The sequence below is a fragment of the Carex rostrata genome, chromosome 19, assembly GCF_964058835.1.
Source record: "Carex rostrata chromosome 19, lpCarRost1.2, whole genome shotgun sequence".
Taxonomy (NCBI): domain Eukaryota; kingdom Viridiplantae; phylum Streptophyta; class Magnoliopsida; order Poales; family Cyperaceae; genus Carex; species Carex rostrata.
The window spans coordinates 6,787,255-6,814,660 of NC_135936.1; the positions used below are offsets into that span (position 1 = coordinate 6,787,255).

General features: G+C 33.7%; 5 protein-coding genes across 7 annotated transcripts; 3 read left to right on the forward strand and 2 right to left on the reverse strand.

Annotated features, from left to right (window-relative positions):
- Positions 1-2,545: 2,545 nt before the first annotated feature.
- On the forward strand, positions 2,546-5,069 carry LOC144571755 (uncharacterized). 2 transcript variants are annotated; one of them, XR_013517571.1, is made up of 9 exons: positions 2,546-2,671; positions 2,852-2,976; positions 3,174-3,252; positions 3,369-3,451; positions 3,611-3,649; positions 3,749-3,819; positions 3,904-4,018; positions 4,651-4,810; positions 4,846-4,990. XR_013517571.1 is itself a non-coding variant. In XM_078321125.1 (8 exons), the coding sequence occupies exons 1-8, from the start codon at positions 2,620-2,622 to the stop codon at positions 4,717-4,719; spliced, it is 633 nt and encodes a 210-aa protein (XP_078177251.1). In that variant the 5' UTR covers positions 2,546-2,619; the 3' UTR covers positions 4,720-5,069. The 2 variants fall into 2 exon arrangements, 1 of the variants encoding a protein (XP_078177251.1); XM_078321125.1 differs by having other exon boundaries at positions 4,651-5,069.
- Positions 5,070-5,705: 636 nt separating this feature from the next.
- Positions 5,706-9,079, reverse strand: RSY3 (Adenine nucleotide alpha hydrolases-like superfamily protein). Its single transcript, XM_078321152.1, has 11 exons — positions 8,883-9,079; positions 8,601-8,795; positions 8,428-8,512; positions 8,184-8,259; positions 7,849-8,007; positions 7,647-7,749; positions 7,459-7,568; positions 7,041-7,130; positions 6,856-6,936; positions 5,987-6,781; positions 5,706-5,888 (listed from the first exon to the last, which is right to left on the reverse strand). The coding sequence occupies exons 1-11, from the start codon at positions 9,043-9,045 to the stop codon at positions 5,796-5,798; spliced, it is 1,950 nt and encodes a 649-aa protein (XP_078177278.1). The 5' UTR covers positions 9,046-9,079; the 3' UTR covers positions 5,706-5,795.
- Positions 9,080-12,141: 3,062 nt separating this feature from the next.
- Positions 12,142-14,411, forward strand: PLSP1 (plastidic type i signal peptidase 1). Its single transcript, XM_078320863.1, has 6 exons — positions 12,142-12,784; positions 12,883-12,951; positions 13,045-13,113; positions 13,273-13,359; positions 13,633-13,700; positions 13,782-14,411. The coding sequence occupies exons 1-6, from the start codon at positions 12,209-12,211 to the stop codon at positions 14,149-14,151; spliced, it is 1,239 nt and encodes a 412-aa protein (XP_078176989.1). The 5' UTR covers positions 12,142-12,208; the 3' UTR covers positions 14,152-14,411.
- A 401-nt stretch (positions 14,412-14,812) lies between these two features.
- LOC144571556 (protein LIKE COV 1-like) lies at positions 14,813-16,679 on the reverse strand. Its single transcript, XM_078320887.1, has 7 exons — positions 16,388-16,679; positions 16,221-16,273; positions 16,031-16,137; positions 15,755-15,922; positions 15,385-15,482; positions 15,176-15,302; positions 14,813-15,049 (listed from the first exon to the last, which is right to left on the reverse strand). The coding sequence occupies exons 1-7, from the start codon at positions 16,490-16,492 to the stop codon at positions 14,997-14,999; spliced, it is 711 nt and encodes a 236-aa protein (XP_078177013.1). The 5' UTR covers positions 16,493-16,679; the 3' UTR covers positions 14,813-14,996.
- Positions 16,680-24,232: 7,553 nt separating this feature from the next.
- On the forward strand, positions 24,233-27,064 carry LOC144571598 (uncharacterized). 2 transcript variants are annotated; one of them, XR_013517539.1, is made up of 3 exons: positions 24,233-24,422; positions 24,510-24,839; positions 26,498-27,064. XR_013517539.1 is itself a non-coding variant. In XM_078320947.1 (2 exons), exons 1-2 carry the CDS (start codon positions 24,285-24,287, stop codon positions 24,654-24,656), a joined length of 285 nt encoding a protein of 94 aa, XP_078177073.1. In that variant the 5' UTR covers positions 24,233-24,284; the 3' UTR covers positions 24,657-24,867. The 2 variants fall into 2 exon arrangements, 1 of the variants encoding a protein (XP_078177073.1); XM_078320947.1 differs by lacking the exon at positions 26,498-27,064 and having other exon boundaries at positions 24,510-24,867.
- The last annotated feature ends 342 nt before the right edge of the window (positions 27,065-27,406 follow it).

A 27,406-nucleotide genomic window follows, 5' to 3' on the forward strand; every position in this document is an offset into this window, starting at 1 on the left:
AATCAATGTTCGGTCAATCGAATAATTCGGCGTTCAGTTCGGCATTATCAAAATAATGAATTATTCGGATTTAATTCGCAAATTTTGTGACTATGCTGATTTGACATCAGATTTGATATTAATAATTAACAATCTGGTTTAGGTGAAGACAAGCAGGGAAGCAAAACCAGAAAGGATGGTTCCAACCGGGCCGAATCCTCTCCACCATGAAATTCCCAAGGCCCCATTAGCCTTCTCAACTAAGAAATTTGGGCCCAAATATAATACCAAGAAAAATCTAGAAGCCCAAATTCCTTGAGCTTATACATATACCCCCCTAAATTCAGTTAATTTACAAAAATATATATCTTCGGTTAGGTTTTCTCCCCACATTAGTTCTTTTGTTGTTACCTGAGCATGGTAGTGATTAATAAGGATTGATGCTTCTGCTGTAGATGTTGTGCCTATATTATTATGGCATCAGATAGTGCCGTGACATGATATAAATTGTTTAATTTCTTAGAATTTCGTTGCCAGTTTTTTTTTTTTTTTTTGCATTGAAAAAATAGTTATTTTAGTATTTAGATAAAGATGTTAATGTTACTAATCTGTTTTCTATGTACTCTTACAAAAAAAAATGACTTTACCAATAACCGCTTTAAACTTTAAAGCCACATGTTTTCTTTTCTTTGGAAATACTCTTTTTTTTTTTAAAAAAAAACAAAATTTGCTTGGTAGTGGCTACCAAGTTTTTCTTTGAAAATACTCAAAATATGAAAGTTGTAGAAATTGTTTACTGAATATATGTAATTTACTCAAATTGAAGTTATTATGAGAAAATTATGATTAAAATACTAACAATTGTCCATTGCTTACTAGCAATGAATTCGTATCCTTTGCATTAACTCAAAAAAGAATCTTTTGAGTTAATACATCTGGACCGTCCGATCAGCTTTAAGATTCATGCAAATTAAATCTGCACTATTATTGAAGATCCCCTATGTTTTAGGCGAGAGCCAGATGAGCTCCGTTTATAATCGGACGGCCCATATCTATTAACTCAAAAGATGCTCTTTTGAGTTAATGCAGACGATGCAGACTCTACTAGCAATAGCATCAGTTCGTTGCTTTTACACCTAGTTGGAATGAAGAGTAGAAGTAGGGAGAGAATGAAAATAAAAGGAATTTTTTTCACGAATTGTGTTTAGTTGATAAAATTATATTGGAAGTAAAAGATATATATAGGAGGGAAAAAATTTAACCTTATATAATTGTAATCAATATAATAAATTTTCCTTCCAATTTAGAATGCAACGGATGGAAAAAAAAACATTGTTGCAAATATTTTCAGAAAAAATGACACAAATGCTCAAACCATCTTACCTATATAATTCTTATCTAATTTTTTTTGTCACAAGCCTATAACAGCTACTGGATTTTTCATTAACTTCAAAATTTAAATTAATCAAACAAAAAATAAGATGGAAAGAAAAAATAAATTTATTTTTCCTCATTAATTATTCAAAAATAAAGAAATTAAATATATTATTTTCTTTCTATTCCATTCCATTCTATTCTCCACCTCTCCGCCCTTCCTCTGCTCTCCATCCAAACAAGATTAATAATGGATGTATTTAATAAATATATATTGACTTCTACGTACAGATTTAGGGAAAATTCAAAATATGGAAGTTGTAAATCTCTAAATCAGCTTGCTAAATACATCTATTTTACTCCAATTGGAGTTACTATGAACAATTTATAATTAAAATATTATCAGCTGCACGCCATTATCTTTCTTAATCATTTAATTAATTACTCCTGGTTTTTAAAATTTGTATATTTTTAAAATATTTTAAATACGATGCCTTGGGATTATGTAAAATCATATAATGAATTTTCAAAACAGAATTATAACTTCGGTTCGGTTCGGAATTTTCAAAACCGAAAATAACTGAACCGACCAAACTTTTATATATTATAAATTTGATCCGGACCACTTCAGTTTATTTCTTAATCAGTTGCTTTAAATACTTCCGTTTATTTTTTAATATTCCAATTTATTTCTTAATACTCCGGTTTATTTCTTAATATACTTCGATTTATTATAAATTAATTATTTTAAATAAAAAAATAATATACTTCGGTTTGAACTGAATAAACCGAAATAAAATTTTGGTTCGGTTCGGTTTGGATGCAATGCTGAATCGGTTCAGTTCGGTTCTATTTTTGAAACCGAATTATAACTTCGGTTTGCCTAGTTCGGTTCGGTTGAAATGAACACGGTGCGTTTGGATGAATCAAGGAATAGCTCGGAATAGCAGCTATTCTTGGGTTCGGAATATCTACTAATCCTGGGTTCGGAATAGCTGCTAATCCAATATTTCATAGGAATAGCAAAATAGTAGCTAACTCGAACTATTTCTTTGTTGAGAATATCATTTTTTTTCACCCAAAAATATTGTGTTAAGAATAGCTCGCTAAAAATCACAGCTATTCCTGAATTAGCGCTATTTCTGTGTTATCCAAACGTATTTGTTTTAGCATAATGTTACGGTTCTAGCAAGCCCGGCCCAGTCAGCCTGCTGTGTTCTCTGCTTTAGTACCCCAAAAGGTTGCTCTGGAAAAATAGGAGGGAAAATGGTGGCCACACTTGCTCTATCTTCTTCTCTCCTCTCCAATCCGATCAAAGGTACGATCTTTTCTTCTCTAACACTAACAGGTATTGAGATCTTTGCGGACAACAGCTAACTTATTTGAATTATCTGATTCTGACAGCAATTTTCCAGGAAGTGAATTCATACGCATCAAATTATTTGCTTTTTTATTTTTAATAAATGTGACTTGTATAAGTTCATCAAATTATTTCCAGGAGAATTTCATCATAGAACATTGGCTGGCTTGAGTTCGCAATGGAGAACAAATCAAATTGCCAATGCTTTTAGTAATTGGAGGAGTTCTCGCAAAAGGCTTCCATATGGTGCTGTTGCATCTCTGGTCAACATAAGAACTTTTCTCTAGTTTGAAGTTATTTTTGTTTGGTTTTTCCTCCTTTTTAGGACATCAAGTTTCCTTTGCTTTCAATTACAGTTTTAGTTATTTATACTAACAACTTAGGTGCTATAATCTTGATTTTTCTTAAAGCGGTGACATAAAAATTTGGTAATGATTTATTATTTTTCTTTGATATTCAGCTTGGAAGAAAGCCAAAATCTGTCAAAAGGGAAGTTGTGATCCCTGAACCAGACTTTCGGTTACCTATTGCTATATTTGGTAAGATATTTCATATTAGAACTTGAAAAAATACGGATAGTCCTTTTTAAAGAACATCTTCATCCTTTTCTTATTTGTAGAATTTCTGAAATGAGAAATATATTGTCTTGTGCCAGGTATAGGTGCTGGATTTGCATATGCTGACAATTTGTTGGCAGCTGCTCCTATAGGTCTTTTGGGACTTCTTCTATTCTTCCAGGTTGGCTTTGCATAATAAAGTACCATCTCTTGTCTGATCAGATTAGCACTGTTGTAGTAATTCCCTTGTAAATTTATTTCATGTGGATAACAAGGTGATGTTAATCAGTTCGAAAAAAGGTTAATAAGCTTATGCGGTATTTTTTATTTTTATTTTCAGACAACTAGAGTGAGATTTGTCTTTGATGATGAGGCATTGGTATTCCTTTTCTACTATTTACTAAAAGAAATTCGTATAAATAAAATTATGTTTTCTAGTGATTAGGAATTAATCAACTTGTGTGCTTAACCAATTTAGGAGGTAAAAGTTGGGAATCAGTTGGAGGAATCCGGTGAAAATGTATTTGTTGGTGGGAAGAATCGTTGGAAGTAAGCATGCAAAATTTCACCTTATGTTTTTGTTATAATTTTACATTTTGTTTTCAAAGTTAAATTTTATGGTAACTTCAATAGATACTCTACATTTGTGAATTGGGAGCTATGGTGGCCGCAGTTTCCAATTCTGGTGTATTTCAAGGAGACACAGACCAAGCCCGAAGGACAAATTCACTTCTTTCCAGTTATATTTGTGAGTTTCTTGAATACCTTTTCAAAAGATCTTCTTCTTCAAAGCCTTTATTCCCTAACAAGTTGGGGTAGACTAGAAATGAAACCCAACCGGAATCAGTAACACGGAGACTTCTCAGGAGATCACTCATCTTAGTACTACTCCTGCCCAATTCGTGAGGGTTTCATTTCCACAAAGAGACTATTTTTTTACCGCTGGCTCGCCAAGCCTATCACGAACCCTCCTCCTTTTTTCTGACTTGGGACAGGCTGTGTAGAAACTACTTAAAAATCAAATATTACTAAAGATTCCAAAACCATTGCACACAGTATATATAGTACTGTTATAATGGTAACAGATTGGATTGGGTCAGGTTTGACTTTGAGCATGTCTTCCAGGCTAGGTCAGATTTTTTGCCAGTTCTGGAAACAACAATAACAAGCATGCTAAATCTTTGATAGTTAATAACTTTTTAGTGTTTTCTAACCACCAAAATAATCAACCAAAACCTTGAGAACAAACGAGCAATGAAAAGTGCAAGGATAAGCAGATTGATGCCTGATACACTGAGATGGTGTCTAGATAAAATGCTTTCTGTTTTAGTTTCTTTTAGCGGGAGCTTATTTGGGTTGCTTTCTTTTTCTGTTGTACAGAATGGAAGACAACTATATGAGGTAATGGTAGAAAGAGCGGGCCCTTCAAAGACGAGTTCTCCAAAATAACTTTGTCAATATTTAGCTTCTCTTTTATTTTTCTCTAATCTTAAAGCATTAGGGTTTTGAGTCAAAGATGCTTGAGTAAATGCAAATGTCTTTGTGCTTGAGGTGTTTTTTCTAAACTTGTCTCGATTGTGTAACTATAATCAATTTATATATAGAAGCAATAGTTGAGAGGGAACCTTGACAAAGTTGTACTGGCCATGCACCATACAGTGCTATTGTGTTAATGTCCTAGGAGGCTTGTAGCCTCCAATTCTAATGTTAAAGAACTATATGGTTGTATATACAAGTCATAAAATGGCTCCACTGCATACCGATCCAGCGGATCGGTGGTGCAAACATCTTTGTGCTTCCATGGAGTTGTTTTTTTTGTAAAATCCAAATTAATGGTGCTTGTTTTGTTGAAAATATTAAATTTTGTTCTATTTAAAAAAAAAAAATCAACTATACGAGTTAATGACTTATGAGAGCTGTTCACTCTTAAGTCTTAAGTGTTTACTTTTGCATATCTTTGACAATAATTTTGTTGCGTTTAATACGTATTCATCGAAAATGTGTGTATGACTATTTTAAACATTTAGTATTTCTAACAAAAATTATCCTAGTCAATATTTAACTAGCTTTTTAAAATTTATGAGTGCTCCTTCTTTTTTTAATTTTCTTTGCGTTCTTTCTTCTGATTTCACTTTCTCTGTTTGGTTTTCTTGAATTTCTTTATTTTCTTTCAATTTCTAATTTTCAATGATTCAACACTATTGAGACTTTTTTTCAAAGTTTTATAACAGGTTTCAGTTTGAAGCCAACTTGTAACTGATACTAGCAACTTATTTTTCCTCCAGAAATTTACGATTGCTCCTGTCAGATTTGGCTAACGATAGTACGGAGGTAAAATGGTAGGTCAGCATTGTACTTTTGTACGAACACTAGGTATGATTTGAAAAAAAGTAAATGTACAAGTGTTAAAGAGAACTATATGAATGTTAAAAAAAAAAACTTTTGTTAAAAGTTAACTCGACAGCATTCAAATTCACAAGAAGCTCTAATGAATATATTCTTGCAACTGAAAGTAACAACATTTTTCACAAGTAGGAATTGTAGCCACCTCCAAGGGGTACTCTTGGTCTAAAATCAGCCTCCACATTTATGCATGGACAGCATCTGAAGCCAACACTCTGGAAAAATCAATGAGCTAGCGAGTAAGAACACTTGGCACATATTCATTTAGTTACCAATTATGCAGAGCAATATATAACAAAACCAAATAACTTACCGGCATACTTAGTATCAGATCTTGATTATTTACAACCACTGGTAGAGCTCTTCTTGCTGAAGCCGGGATAAATCTCAGAGCTTCAAGAGCTTTTGCAGCAGAAAGTACCATATAATCACTAAATTCAACCTCTGATTTGTTAAAAGATGTACCAGGATCAACACCTTTTTCAATATAATGGCTTCTATAAACTCGCCCAAGAAACAGCCAATCAGCATCCACCATGTGGCGGATTGTGACTTCCTTCTCACTGCTAGTCTGACAGAACTGACAATGATGGTCTACATTTTTGTTTGAAGTACTGTAGTATACTCCATAAGTAATCAAAAATCTACTCATGAAATGACATGCATGTCCAGGTTCTAAATGCATGCTCAAAGCGCCTTCAGAAGTTCTTTTATGAAACTCACCTTTACCAGTCTTTGCTTCATTTGAGCTAGAGAACCTATTTTGCTCCTCTAGTTGCAACAAAGAGAGCTCCTTTAAAGTAAAATCACCAATTAAGTTGATCTTCTTTGCTTCGTTTAGAATATCCATAGGTGATTTTGCATGTACAAAAGGTACACTGGATTTTTCATGAATCGGTAAATTAGAACGTAAATTTAGCTCACTAATTATGTCCCCAGTTTCAGTATGTAATCTGCTTTCTTCAAAATGAAAATCTGACAAACAGTTGTACAAAGTGGATGCATTCTTTGATGAATCAAGTGACTCAACAGAAAAGGAGACATCGATTTTTCTTCCTTTTGATCCTGGAGCAGGGGAGAGGTTGCAACCAGCCACAGTAAGAGAACTCTGCACCATAATTAATAACTAAGTAAAAAATATTACTCATTCAATTGGAATAAAAGTTAATCAAGTAATTTTACCTTGCATGGCACGCCACGAGTGTAGTCCAAGAGTAAACGGGAGGACCTACCACGAACTGGCCGATGCTTTTGGGCTATAAACTGTAAACTCAAAATTTTTGTACTGCTAATTGTGGTGTTGATAACAAAAGCAAGATTCAGTCAATATTTGAAAAATCAGCTGTATAAAAAAGAGTTCAATTGACCTGTATGACAGTGGTCATGTATTGAGTGAGGCAGAGGTCATCAACCTCTGTAGGATTGAGCTTCTCTAAATCAATGGTAGCATAGCCAAACTGAAACAAATTAACATCCAGCTCAATTCTTCTCAAACAAATTTATGTACCAAAAAAATTATACAACAAAATGCAGAAAAGAAAACAAAAGAATTACTGGTGTCAGGACACACCAGCCAATTAGGAAGTAGACTTTTATCTCTCATAACCTTTATTTTTTTTTTTTGCATTTTGCTTGCTAATTTTGTTCTTTAGTTTCTATAGTATGGTGGAAATACTTTAGTCGTGCAAAATATAAAAAGAGGCCCATTTAATAGAATTTAATGGTGCTTGCTCTGGGCTAATATCAAGCTTTTACTACGCAACTTCAAAGAACTAGAGAAAAAACCTCACTGATTGTCAGAGATTGACTTATCAGCTCTCGGCAAACTTTATCAACATAAGCTCGTGTTAGCCGGCATGCAGATATAAGACTCTGCACTTCTGACCAAAATGAATCTGAGATATCAAACACAACATTTCAGAGAAGAAACTAATAAATAAATAAAAAACTACGAAACATAAGACTAAACTTACATGATGACAAGCTTGCCAGTGATGAGCGAATTCGATTTCGTGCAAACATCATGCTTTTATTTGTCGGATCCTCAACCCATTCTAGATTGCTTCCTTGACAAATCTTAAGATAATACACTACTCGTTAAACTATGAATCGCTGCCTTGGTAAGCCAGGATATTGAAATGTCCAAAAAAAAAAAATGTTGTTGAGCTTGCTTACTTTATAGATGTCATGTTTTGAAAATTCAAGCATTGGTCTAACAAGTAATACTCCTTGGTTTGGAGAGATCTGCTGTGGAAATAATTGTGAAACAAAGGCCATTCCTGCAAGACCCATAACTCCACTATTGCGAGACAGCCTCAGAACCAAGAGCTCAGCCTGCACGAATAATTTTCATGAACTTGCAGAAAAGCAAAATAGAAGAAATATTGGATATCTACCTAGAAACCACTCCTTGAATACACCAAGTTGTAAGTGTACCACTTACAAATACACCATGTTGTAAATGTAAAAGTTATGCAACACAGGAAGCGGAGATATAGCAGAAAAAAAACCTGGTCATCAGCATGATGAGCAATAAGCAAGATGCTGAATTGTTGCTTAATGCAAAGGTCTACAAAATGTTGATACCTGCTTGAATTAAAAAACCAAGATAAAAATATTATTGTAATAAATTGGCCTTGAATGTGCAAGATATTTTGATAATAAATTAAACTTGTTTGTGTTAAATTTATATGCAAACCATTTAAAAATAAAATGCAAAGAGATAAGCTATTGCATTGCTTAAGAAGAAATTACCTCATTTCACGAGCAGCCTCTTGCAAATGGCCTTGCTTCGGCCGTCCATCAGGCCAATCACAACAAACAATCTCACATCTAACACCTAAAGAACAAATAAAGTAACCAAATGTTAAAATTAAAACCAACATTGACAACACAAATGCACCTAACCACACAATTTGATTTCTTACACATTTTATGAACCCTATCTCGCACCAGATTTGCCTCATCAGAGCTCTCGGGCCGCAACCTGTGGTCCACCACAATCCCTAAAAGACCATCTACAAATCCTGACACATCATTCTTCTTAACCGAGCCGTCAGATTTCCATCCAGCACTTAAGGCACACAACGCCATGCTGTCGGGCCCACCAGAGACTCCCACAGCTTCCAAAGGAAATAGCAACAGATTTATGAACAAATGTAAGTTTATTTGAGTAAAAGAGAGAAAAGAGAAAAACACTGATGTAGTACCGATTCGGTGATGGGGCTTGATGCCAGCCATGGCCATTCGACGAGCGAAGGTTTCCTTGTAGGCTGAAATATCAGTAGCTGACATGGCACATCGGTAGATTATACGGCGGAGAGGGAGACACGGACTTGCGCGAGTGCTTAGAAGCATGGATGCATATGCCATCCCTCCTTTTGCTCAGCTCGCAGTAGTAGCAGAGTACGGCTGGGGAGACGGGAGAAACTATAATCTCATTTGAAGATAAACTGGGCCGCAGATAAACTGGGCCACATATCAATAGGAAAGGCCCACTCTTACAAGCAGAGACATAGTGGGCTACGTGGTATTATTTTTGGGTCCAGTCTGGTTTTTTTATCAGGGCCCAAAAAATACGTCCAGTAAATACAAAATGGATCCCATAGTGAATTTCAAGCAAAATTGAAATCTCTTTACAGCTTCTCCAATTTCTTACAATGTCCGGTCGTGGAAACCGGAAAGGGAGGCGCCAAACCAGCGATCTGACGGTTGGCGAGGCGTGGTGGCGTCAAGCGTATAACTGGGTTGATCTACAGTTCTACACTGAGCACGCTAGGAGGAGGAAGACTGTAACAGCCATGGACACGGTGTATGCGCTCAAGCGCTGGAGAGGATTTCAGAGCTAGGGTTTCACTGGTGGAGGAATTTGGGTTAATTACGAGTTGGATCCAGTTCTTTTTTTTTTTTTCGGGCAAACAACCCGTAAGCTAGTTGCTTCCAGTTGGACTTGGAGTCTCATTGCTTGCAAATATTTTGTACGGGTTTTGGTTGAATTCGTATCCTCTGCATTAACTCAAAAGGGAATCTTTTGAGTTAATGAATCATGACCATTCGATATGTTTTAAGATTCGTGCAGACTAGATTCACATTAATATTAAAAGGTCCCAATATCATAAGCAGTGGCCGGATTGGCTCCGTTTAAAATCCGACGGTTGAGATTTATTAACTGAAAATATTCCTTTTTGAGTTAATGCGGAGGATACGCATTCGTTTTGGTTAGAGGGACAATGGACGAATTCTTATCGGACTGTTCGTCCGTGTTGAAACGAATATTAAAGAACACATTTTGGACCGAGTTAGCTCGGATCCTGAACAGAATCCGACGGCTGAGATGCATTAATTCAAAAGTTGAGTTAATGCAGAAAATGCGAACTCGACAATGGACGGACTTTTTTCATAAACCATAATTAATAAAAGGTTTTTTAGGGAATCAATATGATTGATTTTTTTTTTTCAAAAACCATAAGGACCGTGGGAATCCCACGGTCTCAAATTGATTTTTTTTTTTTTTTTTTTTTTTAAAAAACAGATTTTTTTTTTTCAGACCGTGGGGTTCCCACGGTCTTAATTTTTTTTTTTTTTTTTATAAAACAGAATTTTTTTTAATTTTTGTATTAAAATATTAGAAATGTTGAATATATTTATTTGAAAATAGATGAAATACAATATAATTTGATTTATTAGAAATATTGCAATAAATAACCCGGATCAATATTTTTCAGGTCGGGTTTTTCGCGGCTGTAAGAAAAATTAATATATTTCTTTATGTGTTATTAGAAAAAAATAAAAATGCTTAGATTCTGAGTTATTGATCCCGGTTCAAAAGTCACTTCTAGATAATCCAGAAAATATTGTGATCCTTCTAGGACATTTAATTTATAAAAAGTTATATCTATTTTGAAAATTCTTTTTTAATAACAATTATTGAATAACTTAAAAGTTATTGTTTTTTTCAAAAATAGATACAATTTTTCATAAATTAAATTTACTAGAAAGATCACAATATTTTTTGGATTACCTAAAGTGACTTTTGAACCGGGATCAATAACTCAGAATCTAAGCATTTTTATTTTTTTCTAATAACACATAAAGAAATATATTAATTTTTCTTACAGCCGCGAAAAACCCGACCTGAAAAATATTGATCCGGGTTATTTATTGCAATATTTCTAATAAATCAAATTATATTGTATTTCATCTATTTTCAAAGAAATATATTCAACATTTCTAATATTTTAATACAAAAATTAAAAAAAATTCTGTTTTATAAAAAAAAAAAAAAAAAATTAAGATCGTGGGAACCCCACGGTCTGAAAAAAAAAATCTGTTTTAAAAAAAAAAAAAAAAAAAAATCAATTTGAGACCGTAGGGTTCCCACGGTCCTTATGGTTTTTGAAAAAAAAAAATCAATCATATTGATTCCCTAAAAAACCTTTTATTAATTATGGTTTATGAAAAAAGTCCACAATGGACCTAATCTTAAATTGGATTCCTGAACCGGTTGACCATTGGGATCTAGCTGTCAATAGAACCAATTCGAATTGGATTCAGTTTAGATCAATAAATAAGATAGGTATTTTAAAGAATTATATGTCAATTTTTGGAATAATTATTGTCGTACTCATAAAAAACCTTCTAAATATTCAAACATCCATAAAAAAAAAAATTGCTTGCTTTTCTACTAAAATTAAATATCTTTTCTCATTTTCTTTTTCTTTAATCCAATTGTAAGATTTTGTTTGATTAATTAGAATTACCTAATTTTTAAATTTTTAAACTTTTATTTCATTTTAAAATTTTAAACTGCTTACAAAGTTTCTTTCTATCAATACAAATACAATAGCTAAGCTTGCATATTAGCATTGATTGATTATAATGGAAAATTATATTGATTGTAGTTGGACAATAAGAATGTTCGTTTGAAGAGAACTACAAATTAGTTATTTTATCTTAAAATAAAAAATATAATAAGCTTAAATAAAATTTTAACTAGATAATGAAAAAGATTATCTATTATTAATAGAAAAAAAATAATTTTGAATTTTCGAGGGAGAAATTAAATATTTAACTTTTTATGTGTATGACAATAATTATTCTAATTTAAAATGACAAAAAAATTGAATATTTGATGAAAAAATAATTAATGTAGAATATTTTAATGGGTATTACCAACAATTTTCCTTAAATTTTATGAGTTATCAATATGCACACATGTAATTATCATATACGTTCTTTTAATCTATAAACGAATTTATTTATACAAATTAAAATTAAATTATCCAATTATGAATATCCGTTGAAAAAAAATGAGAACTCGACCTCGTAATTCGGGTAAAGATTTTAACAGCGTAGTTTTAGCGTCATACAGCGCACTAACTACAGAATTAAAACAGAGCTGCATATTGGTTTGTGCGCTGCATGAAGCCAAAACTAATCTGTTAAAATCTTTACCCCGTAATTCTGAGTGGAACCTCCACTTATCCTTCTCTTCCTTGTTAAGGCAAGCTGCGCGTGGAGGCATCTCAAGAGAGAAATGTCGTCTCTCCAGTTTCTCTCTTCAACCTCCCGAAACCCTAAGCCCAAGCTCACCAAACACCCTTCTCCTTCTCCTTCTTCCTCTCTGACCTTCTGCTCATCCCTCTTACCCTCCAAAACCTCCAATTCCATCTCCTCGCGGACCCATTTGAGTCTTCGCTCTCCTAAAGCTCATTTCTCCAATCAAGAGCCGACTTTGAGCCAAACCCGTTTAAGATTTCACGCGAGAAATGGCAATCTCTCTAGTTTGGGTCTCACCGGTAGAAGAAAGAGCGGCACCCGGTGCAGCCAAGGCAATGAGGTGACTGATGCGCCACAATTGGTAGAGAGGGAGAGTGGTGGAGGTGGTGATGGAGATGGAGGGAATGAGGGAGGGGGAGATGAGGAAGAAGGGGAGAAAAAGGAGAGTCTTTTGCCAGAGTGGTTTAAATTTACCACTGATGATGCCAAGACTGTGATTGCTGCTCTGGCCATTTCTCTGGCTTTTCGAACTTTTGTGGCTGAACCCCGGTTTATTCCATCTCTTTCCATGTATCCTACTTTTGATGTTGGTGACCGAATTGTTGCCGAGAAAGTATATGCTTTCATTCAAAGGAACTATTTTTCCATACTGTGTTAAAAATAATAATTGAAGTTTGGTATATATTGACATGATGTTCTCATAACTTTCAGGTCACTTATTACTTCAGAAAACCAACTGTAAATGATATTATTATATTCAAAAGCCCTCCAGTACTACAGGTCCTTTTCCTTGTCTGATATTTCAACCCTATTTGCCAATTTTTTGCCATCTCCTTTTTTTTTCTTGAAGTTTCTTGGGTATTTCTGTTTCAGGAAGTGGGATATACTGATGATGATGTGTTTATTAAAAGGATTGTTGCAAAGGAGGGAGATATTGTAGAGGTAATTGTTTCTTCCTTGTTTAAACCATAAAGGAGAAATACTGACAGCAAAATCAGTTATTACCTAACTTCTCGGTAATACTGTAATAATTTTTTTTAAGTAATCTGTCATATCAATCTAACTTTGTCATTAAAATTTACTGTCCACTTCATTGTTCAGGTTCACAAAGGAAAACTAATTGTGAATGGGGAGGCTCGAAATGAAAAGTTTATTCTGGAACCACCATCTTATGACATGAATCCAGTGGTAAGAATTCTATAGAACTACAAGCTTGCTTTGGTACATTGTTGTTATTAGTGAACTTTTTTCACCTGGTTAAATTTGAGATCAATTGGGATTTATATAATTGGGTTTGGACATTTTTATGGAAAAATTTGTCAGTTGTATACAACTATATTGAAATGGTACCTGGTTGTAGTTGTAGCGCAAACCATGGCACACAGCCTTCTATGTGTTCTAATTATTTATTTATTTTGACATAATTATGTTAAAGGTGACCTCTTCTGTTGACAATTTCAGCAAGTGCCAGATAAAGCAGTATTTGTGATGGGGGACAACCGCAATAACAGTTATGATTCTCATGTCTGGTAATAGTCTGCTACCTCTTGCATCTTATTTTTGTTTTTCATTTACAATATGTTTTTCTGATTCGAGTTTATAATTCTCAGGGGTCCTCTTCCTTCGAAGAATATTTTGGGGCGGTCAATTTTCAGATACTGGCCTCCCAATAGAATTGGTAGTACCATCATTAGTGAGGAAACCCCAAAGCCCGTAGAGATGTTACCACCATCTAACATAAATGATACACCTAGCTCAAAACTGAAAGATAATTTGTCGATTCCAGAGGCAAAGGAGAATGAAGAGAGCCTGCAATCAAAGGAAAATGTACCTGTCTCAGAAACAAAAGAGAATGTACCGGTTGCACAATCAGAGGAGAATTCACTGGTATCAAATGAAAATGGTGTCTCAGGAACAAAAGAAAATGTGCTGGTTGCACAACCAAAGGAGAATTCACTGGTTGAGGTGAAAGTAAAATAGTGATATAAGGTCGGGTCCCATTTTAGGACCTCATATTTTGTTTTTTGTCTGTTTCCTGACAATTCAAAATTTTTGGCATCGAAAGTCTTTTGGAATGTTGCGGTATTAGGTTACAGTAGTGGATTTTTGTAAACCAGTAACCAGTACTCGAGGCCTGTAGGAGAAATTTGTGAATTCTACAATTCTTTAGATTTATATTTTCTTATGCTGATTCTTGAATTTGTTACCTGTCTTATTTTTAAGAAAACTGCTCGCAACTATGCCTATTGCCTGGTTTTGAAAGGTTTTGTAAAGCTATGTCTACCTTCAAATTGCATGCGGGGGACGAGTGTGTGAATGTGTGCAGTCAGTCCTGGTCTCTGTGGCTATGCAAACTGCTGCATGTTGTTGCACACAATTGTTGCCGCATGCATGCAAAACAAAATAGCTTTGTGAATCATTTTGAACCAGAAATAGCTTTTATTGTAATTTACTTTGGAAACTGAAGGTTGGTAGGATAATAAAGATAGGGTCAGAATGGCATAAATGAGCTTCATGATTATTAAAAGTAGATTTTTTTTTTTGAAAAAAAATGTACTCTGATGGATTCCCCAGACTTAACGTGGAAGAGACAGAAATAACACAGATTTTATCTAAGATGAAATAGTGAAAACAGAAAAGCAATGACAAAACTTGAGAATTTCATTTGCTGTATAATTTACACTTGTACTGATAAAATGTAGGATTCACAAGATAAAGTTGCGAAGCATGAAAAACAGCAATACATTCACATAACATAGCTAATAGTCAGCTTATTTTGTCCTCAGCTTCTACTAGATCGCCTTCTGTTAAATTAAGTTCCCTCTTTAAATTACTGAAAGAACTTGAGGCATTGACATTCCACCTGAGACAACAATCTCTACACAAGAAAAACAAAATTAATAATAATAATAAAAAAAAAGTACCTTAAAGCTTGTTACAAACTCTGATAAAGAGCCATCAAAGTTGTGATTCAATTATAACCAAAAAATACGGCATGGCTTACCGATGCCTTCACGAACTGACAAGTTGGGCTTGATCACATCTTTAGAGCTGACAAGGAACATGTCGCCAACAAAGAGATGGTTTGTTGGTATGAATATACAACATAACTCTTCCTCAACAGAATAGCTCTGATAACATGATGAATCAAGCTATTTTAAATAAATGCATATATACTAAGAGTTTTCAGGCATGATCTGTATAGATATTGACCTGCAGAACAAGTGTAGATGTAATAAATCCAATTGCATATTCGCCTATTCTAGGATGCCTTATGATAACTACTTCCTTGAAAGCTTGGGTCTTCTGATCTACACTTTGAATAATAATAATAATAAAGAATAAGTCCTTAAAGCAACTAGACCAAGGATTAGTGGAGAACCATAAAACATGCCATGCTGTATAATATTGGTAAAGGAATAAAGCCTGGATCAATGTACAAAAACAATTCTGAAAAGATAAGTTTCAAAGCAAGATAAGTATTTGACCTTCTCTCAAAAAAAAATTTCTCTCTCAAAAGATAAGTATCTGACCAGTACTTTGCTAAAATTGAGCAAACCAAATATAAAGGGAGACTCATTACCAGGTGAAATTGCAGAACTAATTTGCTTAGATGCATTGTAAATATGGCAAATAAAAGGCATGTGCTTGATAAACCACTCTCCAAGCTTGAGAATTGATGCTCCCAACCAAGAAGACATGAAAACTCCAACAAAAAATATAAATGCTATTGATGTTACAAAACCAAGACCTGAGAAAACATAACGGAAAAATATAACTAATCTTAATGAAAATCAACAACATAAAATTTATGTGGCAACTGCGGCTACGAGATAAGATAAGGGTCGAGCATTATTACCGAAAATGTTGATCCCGGTATGGACATAGATAGGAGAGAAGAAATCAACAAATTGGATCAACCACCAGGTGGTGTAGAAGGTTATTGCAATTGGGAGGAGAATTACACTGCAAGACAAAAGGGTTGATCAGAAAAGCATAATTCATGTTAAATTATAAATTATTATTTAGGAAAAAATAAATAAACTCACCATCCTGTCATAAACTTTTTTGAAGCCCAGCTACGAAGAACTTTGTAGAAAGTCTACACAATGAATTTTTTAGTGAAAAGTTGCTACCTTTTAATTATAAAAATGAGTATGAAATTCTCTAAAAAAAGTTGAAAGGAAAAAAAATCAGATTGAATTTCATGTTTGACCTCTCGGCCTGAGCGAAGGTGAGAGGAGCGCTTTGAATCGGAGTAATGGGAAGAAGGCGTCGATGGCGCCTCATCATCTTTCTTGCTGCTAATTGGTATCGCCATGGATGGATTCAACTTCACAGCATCTCTCGGTTCACCCTCATGTAATTTACTTATCGCTTCTCCACGCCTTCCATGATTCCATTTTGAGTAGTAATTTATTCAATCATTCTCTTTTGGTTTAATTTATGTCTTCGTTGAGTAAACGGAGCACAGCTTGGGGAGCTGCTGTTTTTATTTCGCTAGTAGTCTAGTAGCAGATCCGTATCCTCCCAGGTACCTGATTCAATACAATTGAAATGGACGGTTCAGATTTACTCTCAGCCGGCAGGATTATTTGTGCTTTGAGATTGGTGCCAAGTTAAATAGAACAATTTTGGACCGTCTGATTCAATTGTACTAAGTCCGGTAACATGAGGGGATGTGAATTCTCTAGTAGCTATTAAACAAATTTTGGGCAGAGAAAAAACAGAAACATTACAGCACGGTCTACATAGCAGAGATAAGTCGTAGATCTGGTCCGAAGCGGAATGAACGGAGTCCGTTCCTATTTCGTGTCAAAATAGATCAGACGGTCCAGATCCAAACTCAAAATTTGGATTACTTTAGGGTATCAGAATTCAGTTGGGCTGGCCCATCTGGACTAAAATCCCAGTTTTACTTCATAATTTTTTTTAGTTTTGTGGTAGGGGTCCAGATCGGGTTATTATTCAGTAGCCCATAAGTTACAAAAAACGACGGTTCTAGTACTTTATGTCTTTCATACCTCGTCATATCTTATATTTTATATTTTTGTTTCTAAAGTTTAAATTATTAATTCGAATTGTTCAACATGATATATATACTAAAATATAGGTAGAGATAAAATTTTATAATTTTTGAAATTTTTTGTTATTTTTTAAGATGGGTAGAAAATCACTGTTTTTCTAACGGGTCAAAAACAATGATTTTGTACCTATCTTAAAAGATAGTAAAAAAATTTCAAAAAATATAAAATTTCATCTCCATGCATATTTTAGTATAAATATTATGTTGAATGGTTCGGATCAACAATTTGGAATTTGAAAACGAAGATATAAAATATGAGGTATGAAAAAGATGAGGCATTGGAACTCTCCTCAAGTTAAAAACATGGCTCTGCTAAATATATTTTGTCAGTTCAATTAAACAGGCTTAATTTGAAGCCGATTTGACAGATTTTAGACTTCAGTTCACCTAGGAGTTTGGTGAACTTAAGAACACTCTAGTTCTACTCTAATACTTGTATAATTAAGAATAGTTTGTTTACTTGTAATAATAATATGAACATTATCAAGTTTTAATAAAGAATAAATAAATTATCCAAATAGTTTATGAATAATTTGGTATGAAAGTACGTACTATTTTAATAATTGGCTAATTTATCTGCAAATGTTGGTATGAAAGTACGTCCTATTTTAATACGATGTATATTAAAATAAATAACTAAATTATAAACAAACAAAAAAGTACATAAGATATTAAGAATATCATAGTAATTTCCACTCAATGTTTACTTTAAAGCTGAAATATAATTTTGAAGTAAAATTAATTTGTTTGCAGTATGAAAGATTAACAGTCATATTCTATTTTGCAAATTAGGCCCTGTTATTGAAAATTCAGATTTTTTTTCCAAAATTAAAACCTTAGATGTCATTTGTCCCAATTTTTTTTTTTAAATTAGTATTTGAAAAAATAAAAATTCAAAGTTGGCATACCTTTTGTAAAAATGCTAATCTTGTCCTGAACGTAAGCATTGTCTATGTACCACAAAACAATGCTGCGTGCTCCTAAATGACCGACATTTTTTTTTTACCATAATCATAAAAAATAAATAAATCAAAACACTTTAAATTTTGAAGATTTCTATATTAATCCAGGCCACACAGCCAATCTGCGACCCCCCATAAGGAGGCCACAGATTGACTTTTAGAGGTCCTTCAAAAGCACAAAAAATACACAATAATATTGAATATATTTAAACTTTGGAAACCCTAAGCCAATCTGTGCCCTCCTATAAATGAGCCGCAGATTGGCTGTGCAGCTCAGGTAAATATGGAAATCTCCAAATCTAGGGTGTTTTATTTTTTATTTTTTATTATGGTATTTAATTATAAAAAATTCGGCCTAAATGATGCGCATGGAGATTTCTAGTTATGTTTTTTTTTAATAGATTTGAAGAAGAATAAATGAGATGAAAATATATTATACTTTACACAAATTAGTAGTATTCGAATTTAAAGAATAGCATGTTGAACAAAACTTTTTTTTTGAACGAAAAAAATTACTCATATAAAAAAAACATAAAAATGCATTGCCTGCGCATTAATCAGAGAAGAATTACCTATGTGCCACCTCTGATTAGTTTGCGTTCCGGTCAAGATTGAAATTTTCACAAAATTATGTCAACTTTGAATTTTTATTTTTTAAAAAATGCTAACTAAAAATAATTCGGTTATTTGTCCCGTTGGAACAAGTTCGGGATACGCAACGGGATGACCGGACTAGAATTTTTTTATAAACCATAATTAAAAAAAAAAGGATTTTTATGAAATTAACATGATTATCTTTTTTTTACCGAAAATCATAAGAGCTGAAATGTCATTTTGGTCTGAACATTTTTTTTTATTCGGGCTGAAATGACAATTCAGTCCGAACATTTTTTTTCCGAGGTATTTTCACAAGTTTTATAACATTTTGTTTTTCCAAATATGTGAAAATGGCTTAGCCCGAAATGACAATTCGGTTAAAAAAAAAAAAATTCGGACTGAAATGACATCTTGATTCTTATGTTTTTTCGTAAAAACCAAAGCAATAAAGTTAGTTTGGCAAAATATTTTTTTTTTATTTATGATTTCTAGAAAAATTCTTCCGGATCCAGATTACAGTCGAATTTACTGAATTATGCACTGCTTGACATTTATTAGGTCGTTTTTTTAAGTTTCGATTTTGATGATCCTGCCATAAAATTGCTGCAGCGCATTAATATATAACTCTAACATCAATAATTAATTGCATGCGTTCAGACATCTAAATATCTAATTGCCAAAATTAATTGCTCTAATAACAACCATCTTCATAACTTCACAATACTTAAATTGAGCGTAACATAGTAAGTAGTATTGTAGTAACATACATGAATTGTGAACTTACAAAATTCATAAATAGTAACCAAAAGCATCAATTGCAAAAATTGAAACCGTCATCCTTTATTTTACCCTATAAATATCCTACCATATATCTTCTCCATTATGTAGCAAATTACTACAACCTTTCAAACAAGAACCTTAGTGCAAAATCAAATCCAACACTTCAGCAATAACCAAATAGCTATGGCACGATCAGCAATGACCGCGTTCATTCTTCTTCTTGTTCTCATAGCTACAGCAACTACTTCTACTGCTACCATGGCATCCACGTCAGCATCTGCACCGTCTCCCTCTGCAGCATTGCAAGAAGACCCATTGTTCTTGATATTTCCCCAGGGAGGTGACATTGCACCATGTTTAAAATCTATCATGAAGGTGGAGGGATGCGCCATAAGCCTTCTTACTTCAGTGTTGAACAACCGTTTGGATGTCAGTAAGCAATGTTGTCATGCTATTGTAAGCGCCGGTGACGTGTGTCTCCCTATTATGAACTCTTTCTTACGTCCTCATCTCCAGTTTTTCTGCGGTGTTGCACCGAACCCGGCACCTCCTCTCAAGTAAACTCGAGAAGATCGGAAAGGAACAATAGATAAACTAGAGGAAGTTAGAAATGAGATTCATTAGCAAAGTTGAAAGCCTTAATTATTTGGCTTCCTATAGGATGTCGATTTGTTCATTTTCCATTTTTCCTTAATAACACTGACACAATTTGAATCTTTGAGAGACTATGTAATAAAAATTGGCCTCTAAATATATTGATGTGTTTAGCTTTGAAGTTGTCATTTTAACATATAAAGATTGCATTGAATGCTATGCTGCTCAAACTTTAGATCGGACGAATCAGATCGATCACGAAAGCGACCTTGCTTTCCAAGGCAAGAAAAGCAGCATAGACACTGTAAGAACCAGCTGTACTAATCTGCATGTTTCTGGAAAAAAAAAAAAATAGTACTAATCTGCATCTCAAATTATGCGTCATACCTCATACCTTGGAAAATCAATTCCACCATAAAAAATGAGATTTGTATCATATCACATGGCTTATTGTATGATGGTCTGTAGCTTTTTTAATGTCCACAATAAAATGCAGCTTGTAGGTTATTGAAACAAAAGTTTAAAGAAAGAGGCAACTAAAAGTGTTAATTAACTGATAGAACTTACAAATTACTCCGTTAATCTTCGTGCGGAAGCGGATCTTGCAAGCGTAGCAGTATCACTGGTTCTACAAGGAATCACAAGTCGAAGCCGGAAGCCCTGCGTTTTCCACGACCTAAGACCTTCACCTTAACAGAGTGCTTTTCTCTCTTTCTTGACAGTCTCTAATTTCAGATTTATTATCAGATGAGAGTCAGAGAGAAAATGATATGCATGGTTTATATAAAACCAATGCACATTTTCTTAATGGATTGGCACCTATTCATAACGGGTCGGATTTTGAGTTTTCCATAATGGGCGTACCCTTTATTAAATCCAACAAAAAGTAATATGAAAAATTAATGAAAATTGAACATTAAAAAAAAACTCAAATAAAATGGAATCAAACAAGGATTAAACTTAAAAGTTAAATGGTGAAATCAATACAGCAACTTATCCTTTTCATCCCTCTCTACAGTACCAAAGTACGGTACTAACTGCAGGTACCATGTACTAAACTATTAGTACAATATGCTACTGATGCTAAGGGAGAGAGGAGGAATATGTAGACAAATAGAACTAGGAAAACAAAATATATATAAGAACAATTAAAAAGGTAAAAGAAGGTAATCAAAACACAACTTAAAGAATTGAGCTCCCTATGTGAAATGGTACCAGTCCTGCACCTGTTTATGCCTTACAAAATCAATCGCAGTTGCATTGACACAATAAGTTTATTGACAGGATCAAACTCAGATAGTTAATTAGATAAGTAACAATAAAGTAATTACAGATCCTTCTTACAGTGAAACACTAAGCCTAATACATATATTCCCTCTGGCTCTCTCTGATTGAACTTAATTATGTCCAGAAATTTGGAAATAAATAAATGGCAACGCATTAATCTAAAAAGGTTTATTCTACCTTGAAATTACAGAGAGACAACGAATCTGCTATCTCTGTATTACTCTGCTACCAATTTTGTACGAGTAAGGCTGCTTTATGTTGGCCGCAATTATACTGAAGAGGCAGAGCAATCGTTATGTCCGTTTCAATTTGAAGTTACTACTTACTACTAGATAAGACCTGTTAGGGGTAATTGATTACAATGCACGGAGGGTATAAATATACTGATGAACAAAAATGAGAGATGAAGCACTTGAACATGATCACGTATGACAGTTATATATACTAACAGAAAGTTCATGCAACTGGGAATAGATTTGTTATGCTTGAGGGTATAAATATACTGATGGGGGAATCTGCATTTTCAAGTCTCTCAAATGAAACTCGGACATTATATGATCGATCCGGACAATTATGTGTCTAGCTTCATCCAACTGATATCTCTCAACTAGTATTCCGAGCCACAAAGAACTAATAGTTAACCAGATAGAAATAAATAGCAGCATCTTATGTTGATGAATACCTTATTAGATGGAAACCTGGTCAGATGGTACCAGTAATGGAATCAGAGTAATTCGTTGAATTTTTTATGAAGATTGATATCTTGCAAAATTACGCCTTAGTTACCGGGATGTGGTACTAAATGTTGAATTCTACAATGGTGTATATATTAGGGCTTTAGTATTGTACTTGGTAATATTAATTAGTTTTAATATATAATTGTAAAGAAAAAAAAAGTTAGTTTATTTATATGGAAAAATAGTGATGAATATTGGAGGCTTCTGGAAGAGTTAAATGTTGTAACGTAGCAATAACAAAGTTGAATTTCGTTTATCATGATTTCTTAACATTAGCGGTCATGTTCACACACAACTAGCATGAAATTAGTAATATACGAATGTGACCGACTTTATAGTTGTTTGTGAATGTTATAAAAAAAAATAGTATAAAATGGGGAAATCATTATGATTGTTATAACTCTAAAATTAAATTAAAATAGATTCATCTTAAAATTTAAATTCGAAACAAGATAAATATTTTCTTTCTCATGCAGTTATATGTTAACCTTCCCTATATAGACTTCAAAGCACATTCTAAGAGAAGCCAAATTTCATTGTGGATTTCAAAAGTCTAGTTAATTTTCCACCATATACACTTGTGACTTGCCACAAATTGCTGCACAAATTTATGCAGCAAGTAACCCAATAATCCTGTTACATCCTCGACGATATCCGAAGTTTGATTTCGTTTAAACCAAATTTCAGTATTTTGGGATTATCTTCGATCGTTATTATAACCACGCATCAAATAATATCTGATGGGAAATTGGGGACCATTAAACTAGAAGAAAGTGACACTGTAACATGCTATCAAATTTCTTTCGTGTTTTCTTCATTTTACCATTTCATTTCTTGTCACGATCGTTCTCCTGTTAATGTTTTCTCTATATCTGAAATTTAACTGGAAGGTAATACAAAAAATGCCATCACTGATCATCACTACAGAAAACTTTTATTTTATTAATTTCTTCAATTTTTTTGCTGAAATGAAAATATTTTTATTCCGAACTTATCTACAACATCTCTTGATCTCGTGCTTTAGTGTACGAGATCGAATCCTCTGCCTCCTTGGGGGCAGGAATTTCCTGCCCCCAGAATTACTGTTAGTGGATCCCAAATTAAAAAATGAACAGTGACCGGTCTCCTTCAAAAGTGATCGATATCAGTTGCAAAGGTAGAGAGAGCAGGTAATCTGCTCTCCTAGTGTACCTGAGGTACAATTGAAAATAATGGACGGCCCAAATTAATTACAGTTGGTCTAACTCATTCCGGAACCGGTTGGAACTTGGAACTGTAGGGGTCTGCTTTGAGATTCGTGCCACATGAAAAGAACGGTTCAGACAGTGCCACGTACCTTTATTCAGGTACCGGGAGTGGAGTGATGCGGATTCCTAGTGCCATGTTGTTGACATCATACAGTGCCACGTTCCTTTATTCTAGTGGACCCACAATATTCCCGCTTTACTTTTTTGTCTTTTACCTCGGTCTTCACTAACCATCACTCCGCTACTACTCCCATCGAAATTGACTTCCGTGCCACTAAACTTTCCCTTTGAAGCCGAATCCACAGCTACAACTCTGTTACAATTCTATAACAAAATACTGATACTGGGGTCCACAAGCATAAAAGGCCCCACCAAAAGAGAGGTTGTAAATTGTTGGCTCACGCCTGTCATGATGTCAGAGATTTATGACAGAGTTTGTTTCATACAAATGAAAACAAAGGACCCGATCACATTTGCTTTCCCATCTCCAAAAGGAATGCGTATCCTCTGCATTAGCTCAAAGAGGAATTTTTGAGTTAATAAATCCAAACCGTCTAATTTTAAACGGAGCCAATCCGGCTTCTGATTATTACATATGAGGTCTTTCAATTTTAGTGCAGATCTAATCTGCACGAATCTTAAATAAATCAGACAGTTGAGATTAATTAACTCAGAAGATCTCCTTTTGAGTTAATGCAGAGGATACGAATTCCTCCAAGAGATCAGTACAAGGTACAAAGCAAGATAGACACGTTTAGATAGAAGGAAGAGATCAAGAGAAATAGAAAGATAAGATTCAACAAAGAAAAGAATCAAATAAAAAATGTTGGAAGGAAAAGCTAGGATCCAAGACACCGACATGCCATTGAAGATGCAATCTCAGGCGACGTCGTGCGCCTCCTTCGCGCTCGACCTCTTCGATGTCACCGATTGCAAGAGCATCGCCGAGCACATCAAGGGGGTTTGTATTTAGTTAACAATTCTCTGCTTTGGCTTTCTGATTCAATCAATTTCTTTTATTTTTTTTACTTCTTTAGTGCTATTGTAGGAATTTGACAAGAGGTATGGGCCCGGGTGGCAGTGTGTGGTGGGGTCCAATTTCGGGTGCTTCTTCACTCACAAGCAGGGGACTTTCATCTACTTCTCACTTGAGAAGCTCTGTTTTCTTATTTTCAAAGCTTCCGTTTTCCCATAGGCTAAACTAAAGGGAAATGTACTATTATCAATTATCATGAAGGTTTTTGTTGTTGAGGTGCTTTTGAAGCTTTTTGTTTGTTTGTTTGTAGATGTTCGATGGTGTTGGTGTATTAGACGGCGAGCACAAGATTTGCATTTTGTGTGATTTGGTTGTACAAATGGAAGTTGCGAAAAATATAAGGTGAGGTTATCCTCCTGAAATTGCGAAATATGATGCTTGCTTTTTCTTTACAGTTTAAATCACGACTTTTGCCCATTGTTGTTTGATTGACAGAGAGAGAGAGAGAGGGAAATACGTTGTGTGAATCAGTCAAGTTACGTCATGCCACAGTATAAAATATATAATATTAGTCAAGTTACGTCATGTCACAGTATAAAATATATAATATTAGTCAAGTTACGTCATGTCACATTATAATATTAGTCAAGTTACGTCATGTCACATATAAAATATAAAATATTTAATGTTTTGATACGCACAGAGTATTCAGTTTTTTTTTTAATTAATTTTGTTTTTTTTTGTACGCATAGAGTATCCGGGTGTTTTTTAGTGTAAATTTAGTGATATTAGTTCTCATGTATTATTAATTTTTATTTTATTTAGTTTAGTCTAATAAATATTTGTAATTTGAATTTTTAAAGTAATATCAGATGTTTAACGGATAACAGTCTTTTATTAAAAAAAAATTTTTGCAATGTTATTTACTTTTTTTAAGTTTTTTAAAAAACTTCATTTTTTTATATTATTTCTGAATTTTCAATAATTTAAATTAAAATATAAAAAAAGTTGACATGAATAATTTACAATAAATTATGTCACAGATGTGACTGTCCATTATTATTTTAGTCACATCACATAAAAAAAATTTGGTCACGGCATGGCATATCACGTATTTTATTCTCTACGTAGGAAAATAAATGAAAATGGAAAGCTCAGAGTGCTTCCCTTGGCTAATAAAAGAGTCTCTCTTGTTTTTTTTTGTTTCCAACTCAAAATTAGTTGATAACTTTTCAACTCCGCAATTTTGACAATCGTTATTAAAATTAAAATACAAATTTAATTTATCAATATAATTTATATTATACATACAAATTAAATCTTATTTATTTCTACTTTATTAAATATGATATGAATTGGGTAAATGGGGTTTGTTGACATCTCTAACCGGGATCAGGTCAAGTTTGAAAACAATCCAAATCGAACTTTGAATCAGAGCTTGGGAGTTCTGACCTTATAACGTCAATTATCATTATATAAAAAAAAAAACCTTTTGTCCGGAAAAAGGAAAAATAATTGGGGTCAGTGTCTCGGTCAATCTGTTTCCCAAAATTTGTCTTTTAATTTTCCAGAAATCTAAATTCGAACTCAACTTTATTAAATTGCAAAAAGTTTGGTCACAAGATGAATATTAGATTCGCAGATCTTTTTATTGAGGAATCAAATCTGCTCCATTTCTTTTAAGAATCATATTTTTCTTCTCTTCATTATTAGAGATATAAAAGAAGAGATGGGAAAAAAAGGGAGAATAAAAGGGTTTTTTTTTTTTTCTGAAAAGAAGTGCAGGAAAAAAAATGGAAATCATCGAAAGGATCCAATTTGAGTCTAATGGCTTCTCCGCCAGTTTGATCCGTTTTAATATCCGTACATGTATATGATGGGATTCGAACTAAATGCATTATGTACCAATTTCCTTAAGATAACCAATATCATGCCATTAAAATAGTACTAAAACATAATTAAATTCACCAATACGAGCTTATTACAATACAAGAATATTGCTTAATTATTTATTTAATCATGTGCACACTCATCTCCCTCTCCTCCGGCCACTCAAACAGGGCTCTCAGCTATTGAAGGATTTGGAGAAGTTGCATTGCAGTGATTCTTCAATAGAGGAGCAAATACACCGCCAAAAATGGAGAAACACTTGGTACTCACATCAGTAATCGCAGTGCAACAGTCTGCGCTTACACTGACTTTGAAGCTTGTGATAGATTTTATGAGTTCAGTGGCACATCCTTCGACCTTTGCTATCGATAACCAACAGCTGGTAAAGTTGAACCGAAATGGACACGAGTCCTCTGTCAGTGACTGTCCTTTGGAAGGCGCCGTTACGGGTGCTTCGACTGTTGCGGCTACTATTGTAGTAGCAACATTGGTAAGCAAGACAATAAGGAGGACATAGAGGGACAATTTGGCCATATCTAACCTTGCCTAAAATTTTAAAATTTGAATTTGGTAATATGTATTGTACTGTAGTTGAATTTTTGGATGAGATGGATGAGAGAGATGGGTATTAGGTACTTATAGAATCAGATAAAATTAAGGTTTCTAAGTGTTTCATCAATGCTTTAATTAGCAGCACCAGTTTCCATCAGGGTGTTTCATGCTGTTTTTATAATGTATTGACTGTGCAATTAATATTGTCGTTTTGAGTTGATAAGGTCTTTATTTAATAAAGTCAAATTTAATGGCATTAAAGAAAGGAGGAAATTATGCATATTGGACCTCCTAAAGCTTAAATTAATTTTCTATATGTTTTATGGTTGGAGCGAAGGGACCATGCTGGAAATTTATTAGAGATAATTATTTTGAAGGCGATTAAAGCTATCAAGCAGAATTAGTTACCTTATAGTACAAAAATGGTTCATTTGATGAAGGGAAATTAAATGGCTCGATAAAAATTAAATAGATATCTGATAATCTCTCCGAGGTTCTTCTTTTGACATGATATAAATTTGCAAAAT

What these genes read in the sequence shown, in the direction of transcription:
- LOC144571755 (XM_078321125.1), top strand. Translation starts at nt 2,620, where the DNA reads ATGGTGGCCACACTTGCTCTATCTTCTTCTCTCCTCTCCAATCCGATC. An exon ending in GTTACCTATTGCTATATTTG is followed by an intron (nt 3,253 to 3,368) that starts GTAAGATATTTC and finishes GTCTTGTGCCAG; the next exon opens with GTATAGGTGCTGGATTTGCA. An exon ending in GGTGGGAAGAATCGTTGGAA is followed by an intron (nt 3,820 to 3,903) that starts GTAAGCATGCAA and finishes TAACTTCAATAG; the next exon opens with ATACTCTACATTTGTGAATT.
- RSY3 (XM_078321152.1), bottom strand. Translation starts at nt 9,045, where the DNA reads ATGGCATATGCATCCATGCTTCTAAGCACTCGCGCAAGTCCGTGTCTC. An exon ending in ACATGACCACTGTCATACAG is followed by an intron (nt 6,937 to 7,040) that starts GTCAATTGAACT and finishes TTGAGTTTACAG; the next exon opens with TTTATAGCCCAAAAGCATCG. An exon ending in CTCGTGGCGTGCCATGCAAG is followed by an intron (nt 6,782 to 6,855) that starts GTAAAATTACTT and finishes ATTATGGTGCAG; the next exon opens with AGTTCTCTTACTGTGGCTGG.
- PLSP1 (XM_078320863.1), top strand. Translation starts at nt 12,209, where the DNA reads ATGTCGTCTCTCCAGTTTCTCTCTTCAACCTCCCGAAACCCTAAGCCC. An exon ending in AAAGCCCTCCAGTACTACAG is followed by an intron (nt 12,952 to 13,044) that starts GTCCTTTTCCTT and finishes TTTCTGTTTCAG; the next exon opens with GAAGTGGGATATACTGATGA. An exon ending in AGGAGGGAGATATTGTAGAG is followed by an intron (nt 13,114 to 13,272) that starts GTAATTGTTTCT and finishes TTCATTGTTCAG; the next exon opens with GTTCACAAAGGAAAACTAAT.
- LOC144571556 (XM_078320887.1), bottom strand. Translation starts at nt 16,492, where the DNA reads ATGGCGATACCAATTAGCAGCAAGAAAGATGATGAGGCGCCATCGACG. An exon ending in ACCTTCGCTCAGGCCGAGAG is followed by an intron (nt 16,274 to 16,387) that starts GTCAAACATGAA and finishes TTCATTGTGTAG; the next exon opens with ACTTTCTACAAAGTTCTTCG. An exon ending in TAGTTCTGCAATTTCACCTG is followed by an intron (nt 15,483 to 15,754) that starts GTAATGAGTCTC and finishes TTCAAAGTGTAG; the next exon opens with ATCAGAAGACCCAAGCTTTC.
- LOC144571598 (XM_078320947.1), top strand. Translation starts at nt 24,285, where the DNA reads ATGTTGGAAGGAAAAGCTAGGATCCAAGACACCGACATGCCATTGAAG. An exon ending in TCGCCGAGCACATCAAGGGG is followed by an intron (nt 24,423 to 24,509) that starts GTTTGTATTTAG and finishes GTGCTATTGTAG; the next exon opens with GAATTTGACAAGAGGTATGG.